The sequence below is a fragment of the Dreissena polymorpha genome, chromosome 6, assembly GCF_020536995.1.
Source record: "Dreissena polymorpha isolate Duluth1 chromosome 6, UMN_Dpol_1.0, whole genome shotgun sequence".
NCBI classification, from domain to species: Eukaryota; Metazoa; Mollusca; class Bivalvia; order Myida; family Dreissenidae; genus Dreissena; species Dreissena polymorpha.
In genome coordinates, this window is record NC_068360.1 from 84,911,668 (window position 1) to 84,930,605 (window position 18,938).

General features: G+C 34.5%; 1 protein-coding gene across 3 annotated transcripts in view; it reads right to left on the reverse strand.

Annotated features, from left to right (window-relative positions):
- Nucleotides 1–311: 311 nt before the first annotated feature.
- Nucleotides 312–18,938, reverse strand: part of LOC127834004 (uncharacterized) — a 35,392-nt gene continuing 16,765 nt past the window's right edge. For 2 of the 3 annotated variants that reach the window (XM_052359543.1, XM_052359542.1), the window contains exons 3-11: nt 14,579–14,670; nt 13,391–13,652; nt 12,585–12,780; nt 11,265–11,354; nt 9,724–9,848; nt 8,805–8,940; nt 6,093–6,248; nt 4,064–4,183; nt 312–3,137 (exon numbers count right to left, since the gene is read on the reverse strand). In XM_052359543.1, the coding sequence (XP_052215503.1) occupies nt 2,523–3,137; nt 4,064–4,183; nt 6,093–6,248; nt 8,805–8,940; nt 9,724–9,848; nt 11,265–11,354; nt 12,585–12,780; nt 13,391–13,652; nt 14,579–14,630 (1,752 nt within the window). In that variant the 5' untranslated portion in view covers nt 14,631–14,670 and the 3' untranslated portion in view covers nt 312–2,522. Of the gene's footprint in view, nt 3,138–4,063; nt 4,184–6,092; nt 6,249–8,804; nt 8,941–9,723; nt 9,849–11,264; nt 11,355–12,584; nt 12,781–13,390; nt 13,653–14,578; nt 14,671–17,179; nt 17,569–18,938 lie in introns of those variants that run through there. The other variant, XM_052359544.1, reaches the window with a different exon arrangement.

Below are 18,938 nucleotides of genomic sequence, written 5' to 3' on the forward strand. Positions count from 1 at the left end.
TGTGCGCTGCACTTCTATACACCACAACCTACCTTTGTTCCAAGTTTGATTTCAAAGGGTCCCATTGTAATTACGTTATGACCGGACAATAAAAAAGCAAGATATAGTAATTCAGGGGCTATAGCTATAGTCCTTGCGCACTGAACTTCTCATCAGTGAGATCTATCCATAATGACGTTTCACGTGAAAAGGTGTTAAAGTTTGAAAGCTGCCTGACCCCTAGCATGACATGGGTAATCCCTTAATATGCTCTGTATCCGAGAGACGTATAAAAAAGACAAATGGAAAGGATGAGAAAAACAACACGGCAGTTTTTACTGATAGGCACTTTTATTATCAATATAAATGCATGCAATGGTTTGGCATATTCATAACAAAAATAGAAATGTATCTTGTTTGACATATTACCCATTTAAATAATCTAAAGTAAAACACGCTTTGCAGCACAAGTTAATGAATTACCACAGTGTGGCAATACAAAGAATTGTTGAATGTAAAATAAACGCAGTTTAGATCTACTTTTGCTGACAATATATATACTATTTTAAATCTTAAGCAAACATAAATGTGACATAATAACACAAAATGTGTTCAAAATCTAAATAATCTTCTAATGCCGAATTTGTACAATGCTGCTTTTATAATAAGAGAATAAAATAAAATATGTGCCAGTTGAGCTCATAAGCAAATTGTCATGCATATATTATCAAGCACCTTAACTAAAATAACTTACTTTTTATAATAATGTAAATAAATAATAAAAAAAACTAAGCAAAACAAAGTAAGTAAATTACATAATGAAATGTGAAAAGTATAATTATTATATTTATGTACCCATCAAAAAAGCTATATGAAATACTTTGTTTTTATTAAATTCATAATACTTTGTATGAATGTACACACTATTCTACGTATGCATGTATGTATGTATATAATATTATACAGAATGAATAAAATTTTGCACAAAAAAAAAGAAATGTGAAAAGATCCTAGAAGAAAAGTAAAATCATAGTGAAAATATGTCTTATAAACATAAGTTGGCATATTAGTTGACAGTAAATTAACATATTTAGTTGTCATATAAAACACCAAATGATTTTTTTCCTTAAAATTGTGCATTATAATTGTTCAGTGTAGGTATATACATTTAACAACACTTTACTTCATCATATTTAAGTTTTAATATCAAATTGTTGATAGTTTTGAACAGCTGCAAACAAGAAACCGTCAGAGAGACGGGTGATGCTCCACAAAGGTTTTTTTGTCACAATATTGCACTATATATTCAGATAAAGAAAACGTCTTACGGGGCATAACTTTGGACAAAATAATACGATGGATGGTTTAGCAACTTAAAAATTTCAAATTTCAAAGGGCCATAACTCTGTGAAAAATCTTCCGACCATAACCGGCTGATAATATGCACAGCTCCTGTTGATAGTGAAGCTTCCCATAAAGTTTCATTGAATTCCCGTAATAAGTTGCTGAGAAATAGCTCGGACAAGAATTGCACTATATGTACAATGGAAAAGTTCAAAGGGCCATAACTCTGTGAAAAATCATCCGTAATAACCGGCTGATAATATGCACATCTCCTCTTGGTAGTGAAGCTTCCCATAAAGTTTCATTGAATTCCGGTCATGAGTTGCTGAGAAATAGCCCGGACAAGAATTACACTATATGTACAATGGAAAATTTCAAAGGGCCATAAGTCTGTGAAAAATCATCCGACCAGAACCCGCTGATAATATGCCCATCTCCTCTTGGTAGTGAAGCTTCCCATAAAGTTTCATTGAATTCCGGTCATTAGTTGCTGAGAAATAGCCCGGACAACAATTGTGCACGGACGGATGGATGGACACACGGACAGACGAAGCGGCGACTATATGCTACGACTATGAGCATAAAAAAATAAGACAGCATGCATCAACTGCAAAATCTATCATCCAATGACGATCTGGACTAACATTTATAAAGCTTCTTAGGGTAATCTTAACATAAGTTGTATTTGTATATAAGTTATATAATTACGGTAAGTGAAAATTTCAGATTCAATGCGATAATCTACTTCCACTAATTTTTACTATTTAATGCCCAATTATTATACCTGTTTTGTATGCAGAATTTAACAATGTAACGCAAACAAGAGCTGTTTCTATAGGATGACATATGCCCATGAAAAACGCTTTTATAGAAGTTTTGAGCGTTTTTCGAAAACAAATGCAGATTTCGAAACCTAAATGCGGACCCTTACTTCAAGGTCAAGATAACAGGGGTCAAAATTTGTATGCGTATGGAAAGGCCTTGTCTATATACACATGCATACAAAATATGAAGGTTATATCTGAATTGACATAGAAGTTATGATCATTTTTCGAACCCTTAAGGCAAAATGTGACAGACAGACGGATGGACAGTATGATCACTATCACACTATATTCCCTCCTTTGGTGGCATTAAAAGCTTTCAAAATGAGAGAGCTGGAGGAATTTCATTATTACAATAATTACACCTTTTTTTTCTTAATTTTCAAGCATACTTGACGGCTGACCCCGGGCAGCACTCAACAGAAAGGTGGCTAACTCCTGCTGTGGAGGTGACCATGGCTGTTGCCTTGGAAGGGTATCAACAAAGGGAACACAAGGTTCCCTTTCATCTGACACTCCTGCCAAGTACCTTGTCCACCACTCAACAGCAGTTGTTGACAACCTCCCTGTTGCCTGCCATTTCACCATGTCAGCTGACATTTGCTGTATCTCGCCAAGAACTTTGGGATTGGTGGTGACACCAACCGCATCAAAGTTCTGTGGGATATACCCAGCAATGTCAAGATGGTGGTCTGGTGATCCTGGCCAGTCACGGTAGCGCAGGGCCACCTTCCCATCCATTTCTGTCATTATGAAATGGTGTGGGGTTGCAATACCCTGAATCAGGCCCCTGCAGCCTTCAAGGCTATGCTTATAATCGTAGCATGTTAGTTGCTCCACAATAGGGGATGGCTCCTGACTATCCCTGAGGTTGTCCACCAAGTCCTGCAGGGTGACCATGTCCCGCCGTCGTATCCATGATGCAACTCTGCTGAAGACCTGATCAATATCTTCGTGGGTGTGGCCAACCATCAGAAAGCCCACTTTCACCTGTAAAAGAACGTAACCATTCAGGAACTTTCTTAAAACTTACCTACCAATAAATAAATTATAAAACATATGTAGCTACAATTCACGTATTAAAATTGGCAAAAATAATACTTTCTTCCCTTTTCAGTATACATTTGTTAAGTTGTTAACTTGAAATTGCACATCATTAGACTGGAGTACATATTGCCTAAAAACATAAGTTATTGTAATGTGCAGCAAACAATTTGAAATTTTGAGAAATTTTAACATTTGGAGTAGATTTTGAAATGTCCGAAGATTGAGCAAGAGATGTGTTTGTCAGAAACACAATCCTACTACTGCGCCGCTTTGATTTTTTTTGACCTTTGACTTTGAAGGATGACCGTGATCTTTCACCACTCAAAATGTGCAGCTCCATTAGAAACACGTGCATGCAAAATATCAAGTTGCTATCTTCAATATTGCACAAGTTATGGGCAGTGTTAAATTTTTTAGACGAATGGACGGACAGACTGACAGACAGTTCAAATGCTATATGCCACCCTACAGGGGGCATAAAAAGAGGAAATTCAGAATGATTTATAATGATATTAAATAATTATATGAAATTCTTTTAATACTTTTTTGAGAAACAATAGTATGCAGTTTAAGTAACTGAAATTCCCACCCAAGGACCATGCAAGTGTCTTGAGAAACAATAATTATAATGCAATCAATACAGAGTTAAGCATTTTGTGCAATGCACTTTCTCTTATCATCTTCTACTAAATTATAAAGTTTGAAGTCTATCATTTGAGTACTTATGGAGAAAAAGCCTGTACAACTATGCAGTGTGTCAAATTGACAGACTGACCCACTGGCAACTATATCCCTGGGAAGCATAAACATTGTTGGTATGTATGTATATCCAAATAACCTAAAAAGGAAATTAAAACTCAAAGTCAAACCTTTTGGAAAACCTTCATCTTTACAAGGTAGGCCATAAACATCAGTACAAAGGCATTCTTGTTGTCCTTCCCAGAATTGTCCAATTGCAGGTACAGGACTTCTGGCAGTCTTTGGAAGTTCTAAAAATAAATCAAAGTAGAAATTATGAAACTATGCTGGTCCAGTAGTAGTAGTTTCAACAGTTCTTTCTATTGCCTAGACGATCTGGACATGTTGTTTGCGTATTTCCAAGTTTATTAGGGCTCTGCGTCTTCATTATGCGTGGACCCAGAGCATGTCCCAGCACTGTCATCTATTAAGCTTAGAGTCCTGAAAGTTTGAATGAAATTTAAATGATAGCTTTAATGTCCAGGTGTTTTTTTACCTCCCACAACAATTGCTAAGGGGGGGGGGGGCTATATAGTAGTCATTTTGTCAGGACTATAACTATGTCATTCATTGTGAGATTTTAAACTGACACTGTTCATTTGTTCACCGTCATTGGACAGTGTGTCATGTGAAATAAATTTGCCGATATTTCCAAGGTCAACGTCACACTTGGAGTTCAATGGTCAAAATGTCCATACCCGAGCTTTTCCTGGCAAGAACTATACCATTCATTGTGAGGTTTTAAAATCATTTCTCATGTATGTTTACAATCATATGACAGTGTTTCATCAGAAGAATCAGGTCGATACATCCGTAGTCAAGGATATACTTTAAGTTCAAAGGTAAAAAATGGTCATAAATGAGCTTGTCTGGGCCATAATTGTGTGATTAATTGTGAGATTGTAAAATTACTAAGTACATTTGTTCACCATTATTGGACGGTGTGTCATGCGAAAGAATTACGTCTATATCTCCAAGATCAAGGTAAAATGTGCCTAATAATTCTTAACAAGAAATTTGTCCACACGACATGGATGACCCCAACTCCAACTTTGTCACTACATAAAAGCATAGTGTGATACTGACATTGACCTAGTGTACCCCAATTCAAATTGGGGTAATCTACAGTCCAAGGCCAATTCACATGTGCAGTAACAAGCCAATATGTCAATCTGTTAACGAGTTATTGATCGGAAAACCCACTGGTCTACAGACCTCAGACCGACCGACAGCCAGCAAAACAATATACCCCCTCTTCTTCAAAATATAAATAAATATAAATATAACAAGCAAATTCGTAGAATTGATATCCCCCGCAACATATGCTTTGTTTGAGGACGGTTGCAAATTGGACGGATGAACATACTGACTCTGGCGGGGGATATATACTCATACCAAGTTTCAATTAAATCCGCCAAAGCACTTCCAAGATATGGCTCCGGACACAAAAGTGCCTATAGTAATAAGCTTTTTTCAATACACAAAGGGCCATAACTCTGGTTTAAACAGATGGGGTACAATGCCATTTGGCCTGCATCATCCTCTCATGCATATATATACTCATACCAAGTTTCAATGAAATCCGCCGAAGCACTTCCAAGATATGGCTCCGGACACAAAAATGCCGGACGGACGGACAGACAACGCCAAAACAATATCCCTCCGCCTCTGGCGGGGGATAATTAGCTTCTCTAATTTGTTAGGACAGCATGCGAAATATTTTGTGTTAATGCAGAATGTGGGGGTATTTGTCACGTTTGTGACAAAGCTCTTGCTTTTTACCAGGAAAGGGGGAACTGGAGTACTCACAGGGAACCACACCTGTCTGGTATGGTAACTACTAACCAAACTCTGGCCATGTTGAAATAATTAATAATTCTTATTCTAAATTCAAGGTAATTAAAACATCTTAGGGGCGTCGGGGCTAAACATGCCAGGTTTTATATATTCAGTACTAACTTATGAGAGTCAGCTGAGTTTAACTTCTTATTAAACTACAAAAAAGTAAAGCAACTAAAACAAAATTGTATTTTGAAAGATTATACAAAATGATAATCTAATTATTGATTTTCCAACTAAAACTCATAAAATGTCCCGGTGTGATACTAGAATAGCTTTGAATTAAAATTAAAAAAATTAACATTATTCATTAACCAGTACCTTGCACAGGTCACTGAGAACATGGACCAGGGCATTCAGAGTAATGTTTGCATCAGGCCGGAAAGCATCTGTCCATGTGAATAGGTATGTCTGGTTGGTGTTGTGCACCTTTACCCCAGTGATGTGGTGCTGCAGCCGATACAAATGGGCATCACTCTGAAGGAAATAAATGAACTTCAGCATTCACTACCACAGTATGACAATATTTATTTTAAATCATTTCAAAATTGATTGCAAAAAATAATGGGAAATGACATAAGTAGGACAAAATTCTTCAACAAGACGCCCATGAGGGCCTGAATGGCTCTACTGCTATAAACACAGTGCAAGTTTGGAAAGAATAAGATGGAAACTGTGTACTTAATCACGCAAACAAGGAGAATTTTCTCAAATTCAAGGGGAGATTATTGTGTACTTATTTCTCCGATACTGCTCATATTCAATAGGGTTCAAGTCATCATTGATATAAAGATACTGAGCAAATTTTGGAAATAATTGGATGAAAACTGTAGAATTAATTGCGTAAACAAGCGGAATTTCAAAATATTCAAGGGGAAGTCATTCTGGACTTATTGCTTCGATATTGCTTTTTTTAAACAAGAGCTGTCAGAGGACAGCACGCTCGACTATTACAGAGCTTGACAGCATAACGTAAGCCATCATGGGAAAATTGTTTATATTGAATAATTTATAAGACGATCTTTCAAAAATGAAAAAAGGGAAAAAAAACAACTAGGGACTGTGCAAGTTTGCCAAGAATTGGATGAAAATTATGGACTTCATCACATAAAAAAACTGAATTTTAATTTTTTTCTCAAATTAAAGGGGAGATAATTCTGGGATTATAACTCCGATACTGCTCATTTTCAATAGGGTTTGACTCATCATTCAGATAAAGACACTGTGCAAGTTGGGAATTAATTGGATGAAAACTGTGGACTTTATTGCGTAAACAAGCTTATTTCACAATTTTCTCAAATTCAAGGAGAGTTAATTCTGGACTTTTTACTCTGATGTAACCCATTTTCAACAGTGTTCGAGTCCTCATTAATATAAAGACACTGAACAAGTTTGAAAAGAATCGGATGAAAACTGTGGACTTAAACGTGTAAACAAGAAAAAGTCTTACGCACGGACGGACGAAAACCACGCCATCCCATAAGCTCTTCTGGCCTTTGGCCAGTAGAGCTAAAAACAAGAGCTGTCTCCATCGGAAGACATATGCCCCAGAAAAAATACTTTTTCAAAACCTAAACATAGATTTCGAAACCAAGACGCAGACCCTGAGGCAATTTGGCTGATTATGTAACTCAATGAAGATCTTATTGCCTAACACATTTTCATGAAGATTGGTGACGATCCGATGACAACTACTTAAGTAATTGAGCTGATGTGCATTATTTTTTATGATTCAAAGGCTGTAACTCAGAATGCTTGGGTAAATTTGACTGATTATTGAACTTAACCTAGATTTTATTGCCTTACACATTTTAATGATAGTTTGTGAAGATCAGAAGACAATTGCTTGAGTTATTGAGCAGAAAATAATTCGGGCGGACTAACTAACCAACTTACGGCTGAATGGAGCGATTTTAATATGCCCCAAGAACGTATCTTTTGTGGGCATAAAAATTCAATCAATTCAGGGGGCATTACAAATTCATCTCAATTAAAGTTCAACATGCACTTCGAAAGTAAGATTTTACACTTTTCCTCAGATTTCACATTATGTATAATAGCTGATGAGAAACCACTCCAGAAAGGCATTCATCAAATTCAATTTATTAAAGTGGCAGTTACCAAATTGAGCCTGACAGAATACACACAGACACATAATAGGATGATAAACAATTACACATTAATGGAAAGTTTCATGAACTTCCATACAACAGCTACTAGGATAAACATGTGATGCACAGAAGAACAGACAGTCAATGACACATCTATATACCTCCACACTCAGCTGGGAATAAAATACAAGATTCACACATTATGTTCTATATTGACAAATAAGCTGATATAAATTACTCCTATGATAAAACAAGAGGCCCTAGAGGGCCTTGGGTTGCATACCTGAATAACCCTGCAATCTTCAATCTTAAGTTATAGTGTTACTTGGAAGGCATCTAATGTGTGTTAAATTTTTACTAACATATTAAAATAATTTGGCTGCTCCCAGGGCGGGCTAATTTTGAACCAAGGAAAACATATCATTACATTGTAGTTTATCACATAAACATAGCCACAATTGCATTTGTATGTTTGATTGTCACCATAATTTAGACAAGTTTAAAACTTTTAAATGATACAGATCATGCGGACTTCTGTATTAAATTTGTGCAATCTTTGTTCCACATGAATTGAAGCGCAATTGGTAAATCCAGAATCAATAATCGAATCGGAAGACTTGCAAGCGATTGCTCGATTAATGGGAAGAATCGTTGCAGCTCTACCTACTTATGCAACAGACCAGAACGATGTGAACAAACTTGAAAGAGAGGCATCCCAGGATCATTCCTGTGAAGTTTCGTTAAATTTTGCCCAGGGGTTCAGGAGAAGTTGTTTTGATGTAAAAACTGAATGCAGGCACACACAGACCACGGACATCATGGTATCCTAAAAGCTCCCAATGAGCACTATGTGCTCAGGTGAGCTAAAAACCATTTATGACTTTCACCAAAAGCAACAGATGACAGCACTTCAATACCTTACCTTAGAGTTGGTGCAGAATGAAGGCAGACGCGACTTTGCCTGATCCATGTTATCTATAATAATGGACAAGTGTCTCCCTTCCATCTTGTCTGTTGACGCTTTTCTTATATGCTTATAATACTTCTTTCTGCATTCCCTGTAAAAACAACATACTTGTATTAGACTTGGACCAAATATGTATATATCCATTTCTTATAGTTTCTGTTCTCTCATTACTTCAACAAGAGGCCAAATTGCTAATCTGAGAGTTAGTAGTAGTAGAGAAAAGGGTTCAAGTTTTTTCTGTATAAGGAAATCAGGATTACCCTCCCTGCGGTATTAATTTTGAACCCAGGGACATAATTCGATAATACTCTGATGAGGATCAATCGATGATGTTTCTTGGCAATTATCCATCATCTATGCTTAGTGTTTTATAAGTAAAATAAGGCAGGGCAAGTGTTAGAAGTGTCTTAATTTTGACCAATTGAAAATGAAAAGCATTCAAGATTATTTGGGTAATTATGTTAAAGCAAGAACTGTCTCCCGAGAATGACATGCTACAGATTATGACATTTGCTATTGGGACCTGTGTCATATGTACAACCCTTTGTCTTTCTGTGCTTTACATTTGTCCAAAGTATATCTTATTCCACTAATGAATGACAAGCATAGGTACTGGACACACCTTTTCATGCGCAATCCATCAAATAATTACAAAGAAAAGGGACTGTTAGTTTAAAATCTCAATTATATTGATTACAATGGTTTTCATTCACATTGTTTTTTTCATAATATTTATCATTAAAATCATTAATTCTTAGTAATAGTATTTACTCATTTTGGGTTAATTGATGTTTGAATTCGGTATTTCAATGACATAGGTCACGTTCCCATAGTGGTTAAAAGAAGTCCTGCAAAATAATTTATTTGCACTTACGCTTGTAGATTGAGGTGTTCCTGGCGAAGTGCAATGAATTCAGCTCTGCTTCGCTTATCCGGCTGCTTAATCAGTCCTGTCTGTATCGTTGTACAAAGCTGGCACTTTGGATGACTTCCTGAATCCTGAAATTAAAATAATGTCACATAATAATGAATTCCTCTTATGTTGTTGCAAAACGAACGGCTTGGATTACTCACAATCATTAAATACTTATTATGCTGTATTTGGATTGATTTTAACTTCCTCCTTCTTTTGAAATGATTTTCTGTAAAAATATTAATATACAAATGTGTCCACTGGACATAAATGTCCTACTGATTGGCACTAACCCTAACCCAATAATACAACAACATAAAATCTAATTCTTGAATGGCGCAACTATTTCACACACTCAATACTACCCCATCTCCACTCATATTAAGTCAATACTACTTATAGTTGTCAAGTTATAACTTTAAATGCCACTTTACTATTCACAGAACGCTAAGTCCTCCCATACAATTAAAATGTGTTCATGGAATGTAAATTAATAGAATCGTTGATATGCAAATTTCTACATATTCATAGTATTTCATACAAAAATACACAGAAGCATCACTTGGAGCTTAATTATGCACACATTTACACAATTTGTTATCCCATTTTACGCCAGAACTCCAATGACCAAAAGCAAATTCATCTCTGTTCAGTTTGTATTTTTTAATTTAGAAAGAGCTTAAGTGTTTTATTTGAAATATTGATATTAACATATTTACAAAAATATGGACATAATGTGCTCTCTTAATATGTGTTTATAACCGTTTGCTTTAAGAGGTGAAAAAAATTAATTCCCATATATAATTTTATTTCTTTTGTAGTACTTGACCTCTAATTTGATGTTGGCTGATTATGATTCATAAAACATTTTTTATCAAGTAAAGTCATGTAATTTTATTCGGCACAAACGACTGTACATAGCCAAGTCAAACAAATAAGAAATGACATAAGTAGCATAATGATGGTAATAATGTGATAAGATGAAAAGTATGATAAACACTTTTGAAAATATCTATTCAAAATATATTAAATATATTTATATTTTGGGTATAAATATATCAAAGACAATGTAACCATAATAATTGCTTCAAAACAGTCATGCCATTTATGTTAAATCATAGTAGATACATTTATGTAGTATTGAGCTAATTACGCGGTTTATTTGGTGTAGGTATTCCAATTAAATGAAATAGAGAACAACATGGTAATAATAGGTTTTCCTTCATGAGATATATCTACAAGGAGTAGTAGTGAAAAATACTAATTTATCTTAAAGAATAACAATTTTTACTCTGTGAACATAAAATATCCTTATCATTTCAAAATTAAAGATCAGAGCTCACAGCAATGCAAAGCAAAATGTTAATTTTTAATAATTTAAGTGAATTTCAAAGGATGTTATTTATATTTTAACATTTTAAATATAAGGTTTAATAATCATCAAACACTTGTATGTTCAAATTCAGAATGTTAACAAACTAGAAAAAAATAGGGTTCAATACCTTTCCAATTTTCACAGTTGGAAAATGTTTTGTCCAGATGTCATGGAACATGGATCTGCTCACTAGTGGGAGTCCAGCACTGTGACCAACCTAGGGAGAAAGAAAGAATATTTTTACATTTAATAAAAGCCGCAAAATACCTTGTTCTGTATGAACTTTTGATTTCTTATTTACTTTATTGTGAAGAGAATTACTTATCAAATAATTACTTGCACAATGTAAGCATATGTGGGAGCAGTGAATCATGTCATAGGGTCAAATTGTAAAGCCAATATTATCCATACCTCACAGGGCTTTCATAAGCAGAAGTTTGGCACTAAATTACTCGCTAGTTTTTATAACTGGACATCCAAAAATTTAACCAAAGAAGTATCGAAACTTCATACATAACAAGAGATATGATACTGCGCCGCTTTGAAATAAAATTTCTATTTATCATTTGGCAGGTATAGAAATCATCTCCCTTAAAAGCTTAAGTACTTTTTTGGATTTTGTCCAACATCACTGACAACCAAGGCCTGTGGTTTATCAAAGAGATCATAGCCAGAGTTCATCATGTATCTATGGACATAAGTCCACAGGTATGTAATGAACCCTACCATTCACAAGTTAGTACAGGAAAGAAATGATAATTAAAACCTTTGACAAATCAATCATTTATGTAATAAATAATCAAAATAAAAAATCTGTACAGTAATTGTGGAAAGAACTTAAATTCTTGGTAAGAAAATATATAATCTGAGATTTTTAATTATATAAATTACTTCCCTTAAAAATAATTGTCTCTAACAAATCTCTATTTTAGTAGCAAATAATTATAAGCCACTTCCGTGACTGTAGATTCACAGCTAACCTTAAAGTACCTAAGATACTTGTATGCCCTTCACCTTTCACCACTCAAAATGTGCAGTTCCATGAGTTACACATGTATGCCAAATATCAAGTTGCTATCTTCAATATTTCAAAATGTATGGCCAATGTTAAAGTTTTATTCGGACGGACGGACAGACTGACATACTGACTGACTGACAGACAGTTCAACTGCTATATGCCACCCTACCGGGGGCATAAAAATGTCATATTACAAATTTTATCTACTTTTCTAAATGTTTACTTCTTTCAATGTAATCAAGTGCAATATAAAACAAGAATGAACAAGAACAGAATTCAATGGAACAAATGCTTTATTTCAAGTCTGCAATGCTCAAGGCTAGTGTTGCCTACACTCTCTAACCTTCCACATTTTATGACAACATTTCCAAAATCTGAAACCAGGAAGGTCAAACTTCCAGATTTTAAAAATAAACGAAATTCCTGTACCTCAGCCTCATACTGCTCGAAGATTGTTGTCTTGGTAAGGCAGGAGGGCAGGCTGAATTCTTGCCTGTCTGGGAGTCTATCTCCATAGAGTTTGAAATAACTTTCCAACCAATCTTGAGCAAATACTGTCGAATCCTTTAGTTTCCGACACCTCTGGATTGGACAGCGAATACTTCCCTTCTTGATGTCCCAGAATCTGAAATAAAAAAAGTTTTTGTCATCATTTGACATCCACTTAAGTATATTGTATCATGATTCTCTTACATAAAGTAACTGACAGTGCTTGGGGTCGACCTTAAGACAACATGATCAATAGACAGCCTGTTGGCCCTGTAAATGGGTTAGAGCTTCCCACAAAATGTGTCTAACATCTCAGCCTTCATTAATACCACAGGATTAATGCAGGTCCAAATATGGCATCCTTGATCTCCACCTCATTAACCCGTGTGATAATTTAGTAACAACTCCATTGATCAATAGTGAAATTATAACCACTATCTAAGATAAACAAACTTGTTCAGTAACTGTTGTTGAACAATCCTTGAATCCATTGTTATATTACAGATTTCACAAACTCATTTTCATCATTATTGGCCTTTGAACTTTACTTTAACACCACTCTGAAATTAAGAGCTACATCCATGGTTGTTATGAGTCTATGACACTTTGCTTATACTTTTGCCATATTTCAAAATGTATCGTTCCAACATGAAATAGTTGCTGCCTGACTTTAAGAATGGACCAATTTTATACATAACTATGATCTAATCATAAAAAATAATAATAAGCTATGCTATCAAAATTACCTCCTGCGCCCAACCTTTAGAAGCATTAAAAATGCCTCTTCACAGGCACCACGACCATACAGACTATATGAGCCTCTGGCATCCCTGATGGCGCGTTTCAAGTACTTCCTCTGGTCTCCTTGATTAAGAGTCCAGTACTCTTCACGCATCTCCTCCACTTCTTTGACAGTGAAGAAGGTTGTGCACATCAGAGCACAACACTTGTGAGCTATGACACCCGGTATGTCTGTACCACTGTGGGCCTCCCTTGCTCTTTTTCCACCTGACAAAATATGGTACATGCTTCAAGTACATATTTTTTATTGAAAACACATTAAATAAAGCCTTTTACTAGTATCCCATTTTCATCGCAGCATTGACGGTACAACACCCCATGGAATATACAAACCTGTATTCCACCTTGGTGAATACCCCTGTCATGTGCACGGACTTCTTTTTATCCTACCACTAAATTATTTGTTTCAAAACAAAACTCTAGAGTTGCATTAGTTTTAGATTGATAAGACCGCAACCTTTAGATCTAATAAAGGGACATAATTTATCAAATTCCGTATTGTGAGTCAGCTGACTCAGCTAATTGATTGTGTCACAAAAAGGCATAGTCATTATGTCAATTTGCAATAATCTGAGACGTCATTTTTTGGTGTACACAATTTTTAGCGACTGTCTAGAAAAAAAAGAGATGTATTGCGTTGATGTATCCTGGATTTTATAATGAAGAACATTACCTCGGATGGAAATGGTGGGACAAAAGATGTAGATTTACATGCAGATCTCGCTTATTGATTTTCAGAATGTGCGTGCCTCTTTGGATGTGAAGTTCTGGGTGTAGAATATGCTGATGGATGTTTAAGTTAAATAAATATGGGTTCAGTATTTGATTTGTTTGTTTTTCGATATAAGTAAATGTAAGGTTATTTTCTTTGATGAATAAACTTTGTATTTGTTATTTAATCAAAGAAATTCTTTTCAGTAAGAATAACCTGTTTGTATCAACTGTTAGACAAAAGCTTAATCGATTTGTTATGGATTCATTTATCCATTCAAACAAATCACACACACCTAGTGAAATGATTTTTTCTGCCATTTTTGGGTCGGTTGTATAGATTCAGTTGCTGGCTTAATACCTATGTCATTTTTTCGGCATTTGATTTAGTCAGTACTTTATAAAGTATATTTATAACTCACCTTGAACCTGTGTTCTGGCATTCTGATCTTGTAGTGGCACACTTGATTCCATTGTCGATATACAGTGAAAAGAACAGCGCAGATTATGCCATCTGAAGAAAGAATAATTCTTTTTATAGGATTGGCTAATTTTTATGAAAACAATAAAGATGGAACACTGCACAGATCAAACAAGAAATGAAGACTCAGAGTATTAGGGGTGTATGTGTGACATTGTCACATTGTTTACAATTCTCTTGCTGTATTCTTTGTTTTATTGCAAGTACAGCTATTATTAACAAACATGTCAAGTACCACTTCTTCCCATGCAGGAAACAATAAGAGTAGTAAATAGGTTCTGTATAATATAATATCTATTTACTACTGCAAAAGAACAGTCAGTGATATAAAATCTACTGAATGGCTATGCAACATCGCTTTCATATACTTACAAGTTAAACATAATCATATTTTTGAGAATAGTATTGAATCTAACAACAAATACAAAATAATGTTTTGCTTTTAAAGGTCCGCACAAAAAACAGTGTTGGTCGGTTTAGAAGAAATGATTATTTATGGATGCCTTAGTATACCGGGGTAATTGCATTTGCAAACTAAAAATCATGAAGCTGTTCCAAGCTAACAAAAATGCATATGATATTAACTGATAGCATAAAAAACAAGACGGCCAAGAGGTCCTGTGTCACTCACCTGACTGAGATGGAAAGAAACAAAGATTAAAGCTCTTCAGTAAATATATCTAAACATTGGTATGACAAAACTGACTTTACAAATAAGGTGTTCCGAAGTATTTACTATTCGCCTATATAGAAAATTACCCCAACCACCCTGGCAACCATGTTTTTAATGCCCATCAGAACCATTTTTCTAGAGTGTTCAGAGGCCTTTTACTTCATATAAATAGGGAAAATGACAAACAGTGCCCTCGGTGGCCTTGTTTTCGATGGACCAGATCAATTTTCAACGTCAATCAACATATGTTTTAACAATATTTCATTAACACTAGGAAAAAGTGTGTTTTACACTTCTAGAGAAAACTGCCCCAACCCCTTGCTGCCATGTTTTGCCACTGATCACGATCCATTTTCAAACTGGTTTAAATAGATATTTAAGATTCATGATTGGGCTAAAAAACTCACATGCGCCGGGAACGGGATTCGAACCCGGGTTACCTAAGTGAGAAGCGAGCGTGCCAACCAATGCGCTAGCCGGACAGCCGACTGGTGTGCACTGGTTTTGGCTAACTAGAAATACCCCACTACACTGGTAACTTGGAGGAACTTCAAAGGGACTTAATCTGTCAATTAGAGACCCCCCCCCCAATGCAGGTTGGTGTTGGGTGACAAAGATGTATGCCTTACAGTAGGGCCGCTCCATACTTTTGAAAATAATTATGTACTTCCATAACTTTAAAGAAAGTGTTTAAAATTGAAATTTTAGTTTCAATTAATTACTGCCAGTTCAAATATGAATTCCCTGTTATTTGTATTAACGAATGTAGGTAAAAATGCCAGAGGTAAAAATGCCATAGGTAAAAATGCCATAGGTAAAAATGCCAGAGGTAAAAACTCTATTTTACTATATAACATCTGGCATTTTTACCTATGGCATTTTTACATCTGGCATTTTTACCGCACACCGTATTAACGTATCTACTCATAATTTCCTAATTTATGTATAGCTGTATGTTTTCATTGCCCAGAAATTTTATTTATTTCCCAATTGTTTTTTATTATAAAGAAAGTCTTGACACTCACAATTAAGTTGTGTGTAATGTCATGTTACTGAACTTCATTATAAAGCTACCGTTAGAATTCAAATAAAAAATAATAGAACAGCGTGTGTCAAACAGTAGATAAAAAAATGGACTATTCAAACAAATTCCAAATTGATTTGTTTGACAAATGGTTAAGCACATCATTTTATTCCACATTACTTAATTGACATGAAGAAAATTATGCATAAACTATTATTTTTTCAATTAAAACAAAAAAAACATTAAATTGTTTTGAAGTATAGTTTTAACAAACATTTATTCCCTTAGTATCACAAACATTTTGCAAATGAATGAATGCTCATTTTTGCTGGTATATTTGATGATTTTATGCCCCGCACTTATGATTCTTGAGAATTTGGGCATTAAATATCTGGTTGAGTAAGTGGTTGGCAACTCAATGTTACAGATTTAACTTCTCATTAGACAAATAAAACAGTTTACAATTAAATGTATATAATTATAAAATTCCAGACACATTTTGATGAGAGAATTTACTTATATCAACCGTTATAAGTCCTTGGGAAGCTGAAGTTTAACCTTTGTTTACCTTAATCGATATAGGTGACTTAATGTGTAAAACTACGAAATAAAACAAAACAAAAAACATCACAATTTAGAGCAATAAATGTGAACAAACATATGGATCACCGCCTTGAAAAGTTCATGATAGAGCATTTGGGTTTTAACCCGTTTAAAGGGATTCTGAACCTGAAACAGTTAGTTCCCAATTGATCACAGCACATAAATAAAGATTAACTTCATAGTATAACAATTCATCAAGTCAGCAACTATGAAGAGTACGATGACAAACATGTAAGCATTACCTGATTGAGATCACACATACTGTATCTTGTGCTGAAAACTCTTTACTTCCCTGAATACTTCTAATACTTCATACTTCATAAAAGTCACTCATGTAAAGAAATTAGTACACCATTACAGTCACTCTAAGCCTTTAAGTTGTGTCTGCCATCTGAATTGCTTATCAGCAAATTCAAAATTGATATCCAAGGCTGCCTTCATACTGACCCTATCATCCAATCAAAGGCAATCTTTAATTCTGACCCTATCATCAAAATCAAGCACTGCAGGTGGCAATTATGCCACCAGTGGTACCAATAAAGTGAACTATGAACAAAAAAAGAACTAGTGTAATGTAATTTCAATTAAAAAAATATTACAATGTTCTTAAAAAGCAATTATTTCTCAAGTTGTTTTTTCTTGTATTTCACATGAATTTCATTTAACATATCAAGATTATTTAATTTAAAAGTAAAAGCTGAACATGATTATGCAAAATACATTTCTTTAAAGGTGTTAAAAAAAATTTGTTGGCCAAATAAATCATGTTTTGACCCAATGTCTAATTGGCAAAATTTTAAGAAACTTAAAAGAGTTTGTTTTTTAAACAGTCTGCGGTTTAAAATAAAATCAATATAAATGTATATTTGGTTAACATTGAATTTTTACAGCATACACAAGTGTTAGGTTTTTCCATGGCATGAGTAATGAGTATTAAAACTTAATGTGCATCCGTATTGGTAATAGGTAAATAACAATCTAGTAAATAATATGAATTATTAATTAACTTTATAATATTAGACGAGAATGTGTTCAATTTGTTCGCCCCATACACATTGAGCCTTGCCAATAAAGCTCAAAACTCGCCTTATATGAGATAAAGGCGGCCAATATGGAAAAACACGGCTAATACGGAAAAAAATCGGCAAATACGAGATTCAGCCAATCTGAAACCAGGAAAAAATCGGCCTTATATGAGAATCTTAAATTTCGACAATTTTGGACACCATTTTGAAGTTGTATGCTTAGTTTTGGTGCAAAAGTTTAAATCTTTAAAAATATAATATTGCAGTTTACTTAAAGCACTCAGCCCCTTATATACCGATTAATCAGCTCCCTTTTTCAACAATAACAATAGTGCAGTGTTACCACGACAGTAAGGTTCAATACTTGAGCATATTTACACAACTCTGAATATTTTCATGCTAAAATGAGCGCTGAAAGCAAAAGTAATTCATGATCATGGATGAGTTACACATTACAAATGCAATTCCTAATGGCAATAAGTAAGTTTCCAATCCTTATTGTCTTTCTGAGTTGTATTAAAAACAATGGTAGTGGATCCAGTGTGGCTGGAATGTTATTCAGGTAAATTTTGCATAATTTCGCAACCTGTCAAATTGTGTTCCTGCACCATGTAATGTCTTGAAAGCATCTTTCGTCATATACTAAGTTTAAATGCTATTGTTTCTATGCTTATCAGTAATATCGCCTTCATATTACAATATTAATGAAATATAATTATTATTCTGAAATTAAAAGCATAAAACATTTGTTTCTTCTTGCAAATATTCAATTATCGTTTTAAATTAACAAGATATCTTAAAAGGTATTTAGGTGTACATAACATTTTCAAAGCATTTTGCATGAGAATATAAACAGGGGAAAAAAGTTGTATAGAACAGAAATTTTGCTATTTTCAAAACTTCATACTTCATTTAATATCAAAAACCTGTAATGTGAAAGTGAAATTCAAGCTTTTCTTCTTATGACCTTAAAAAA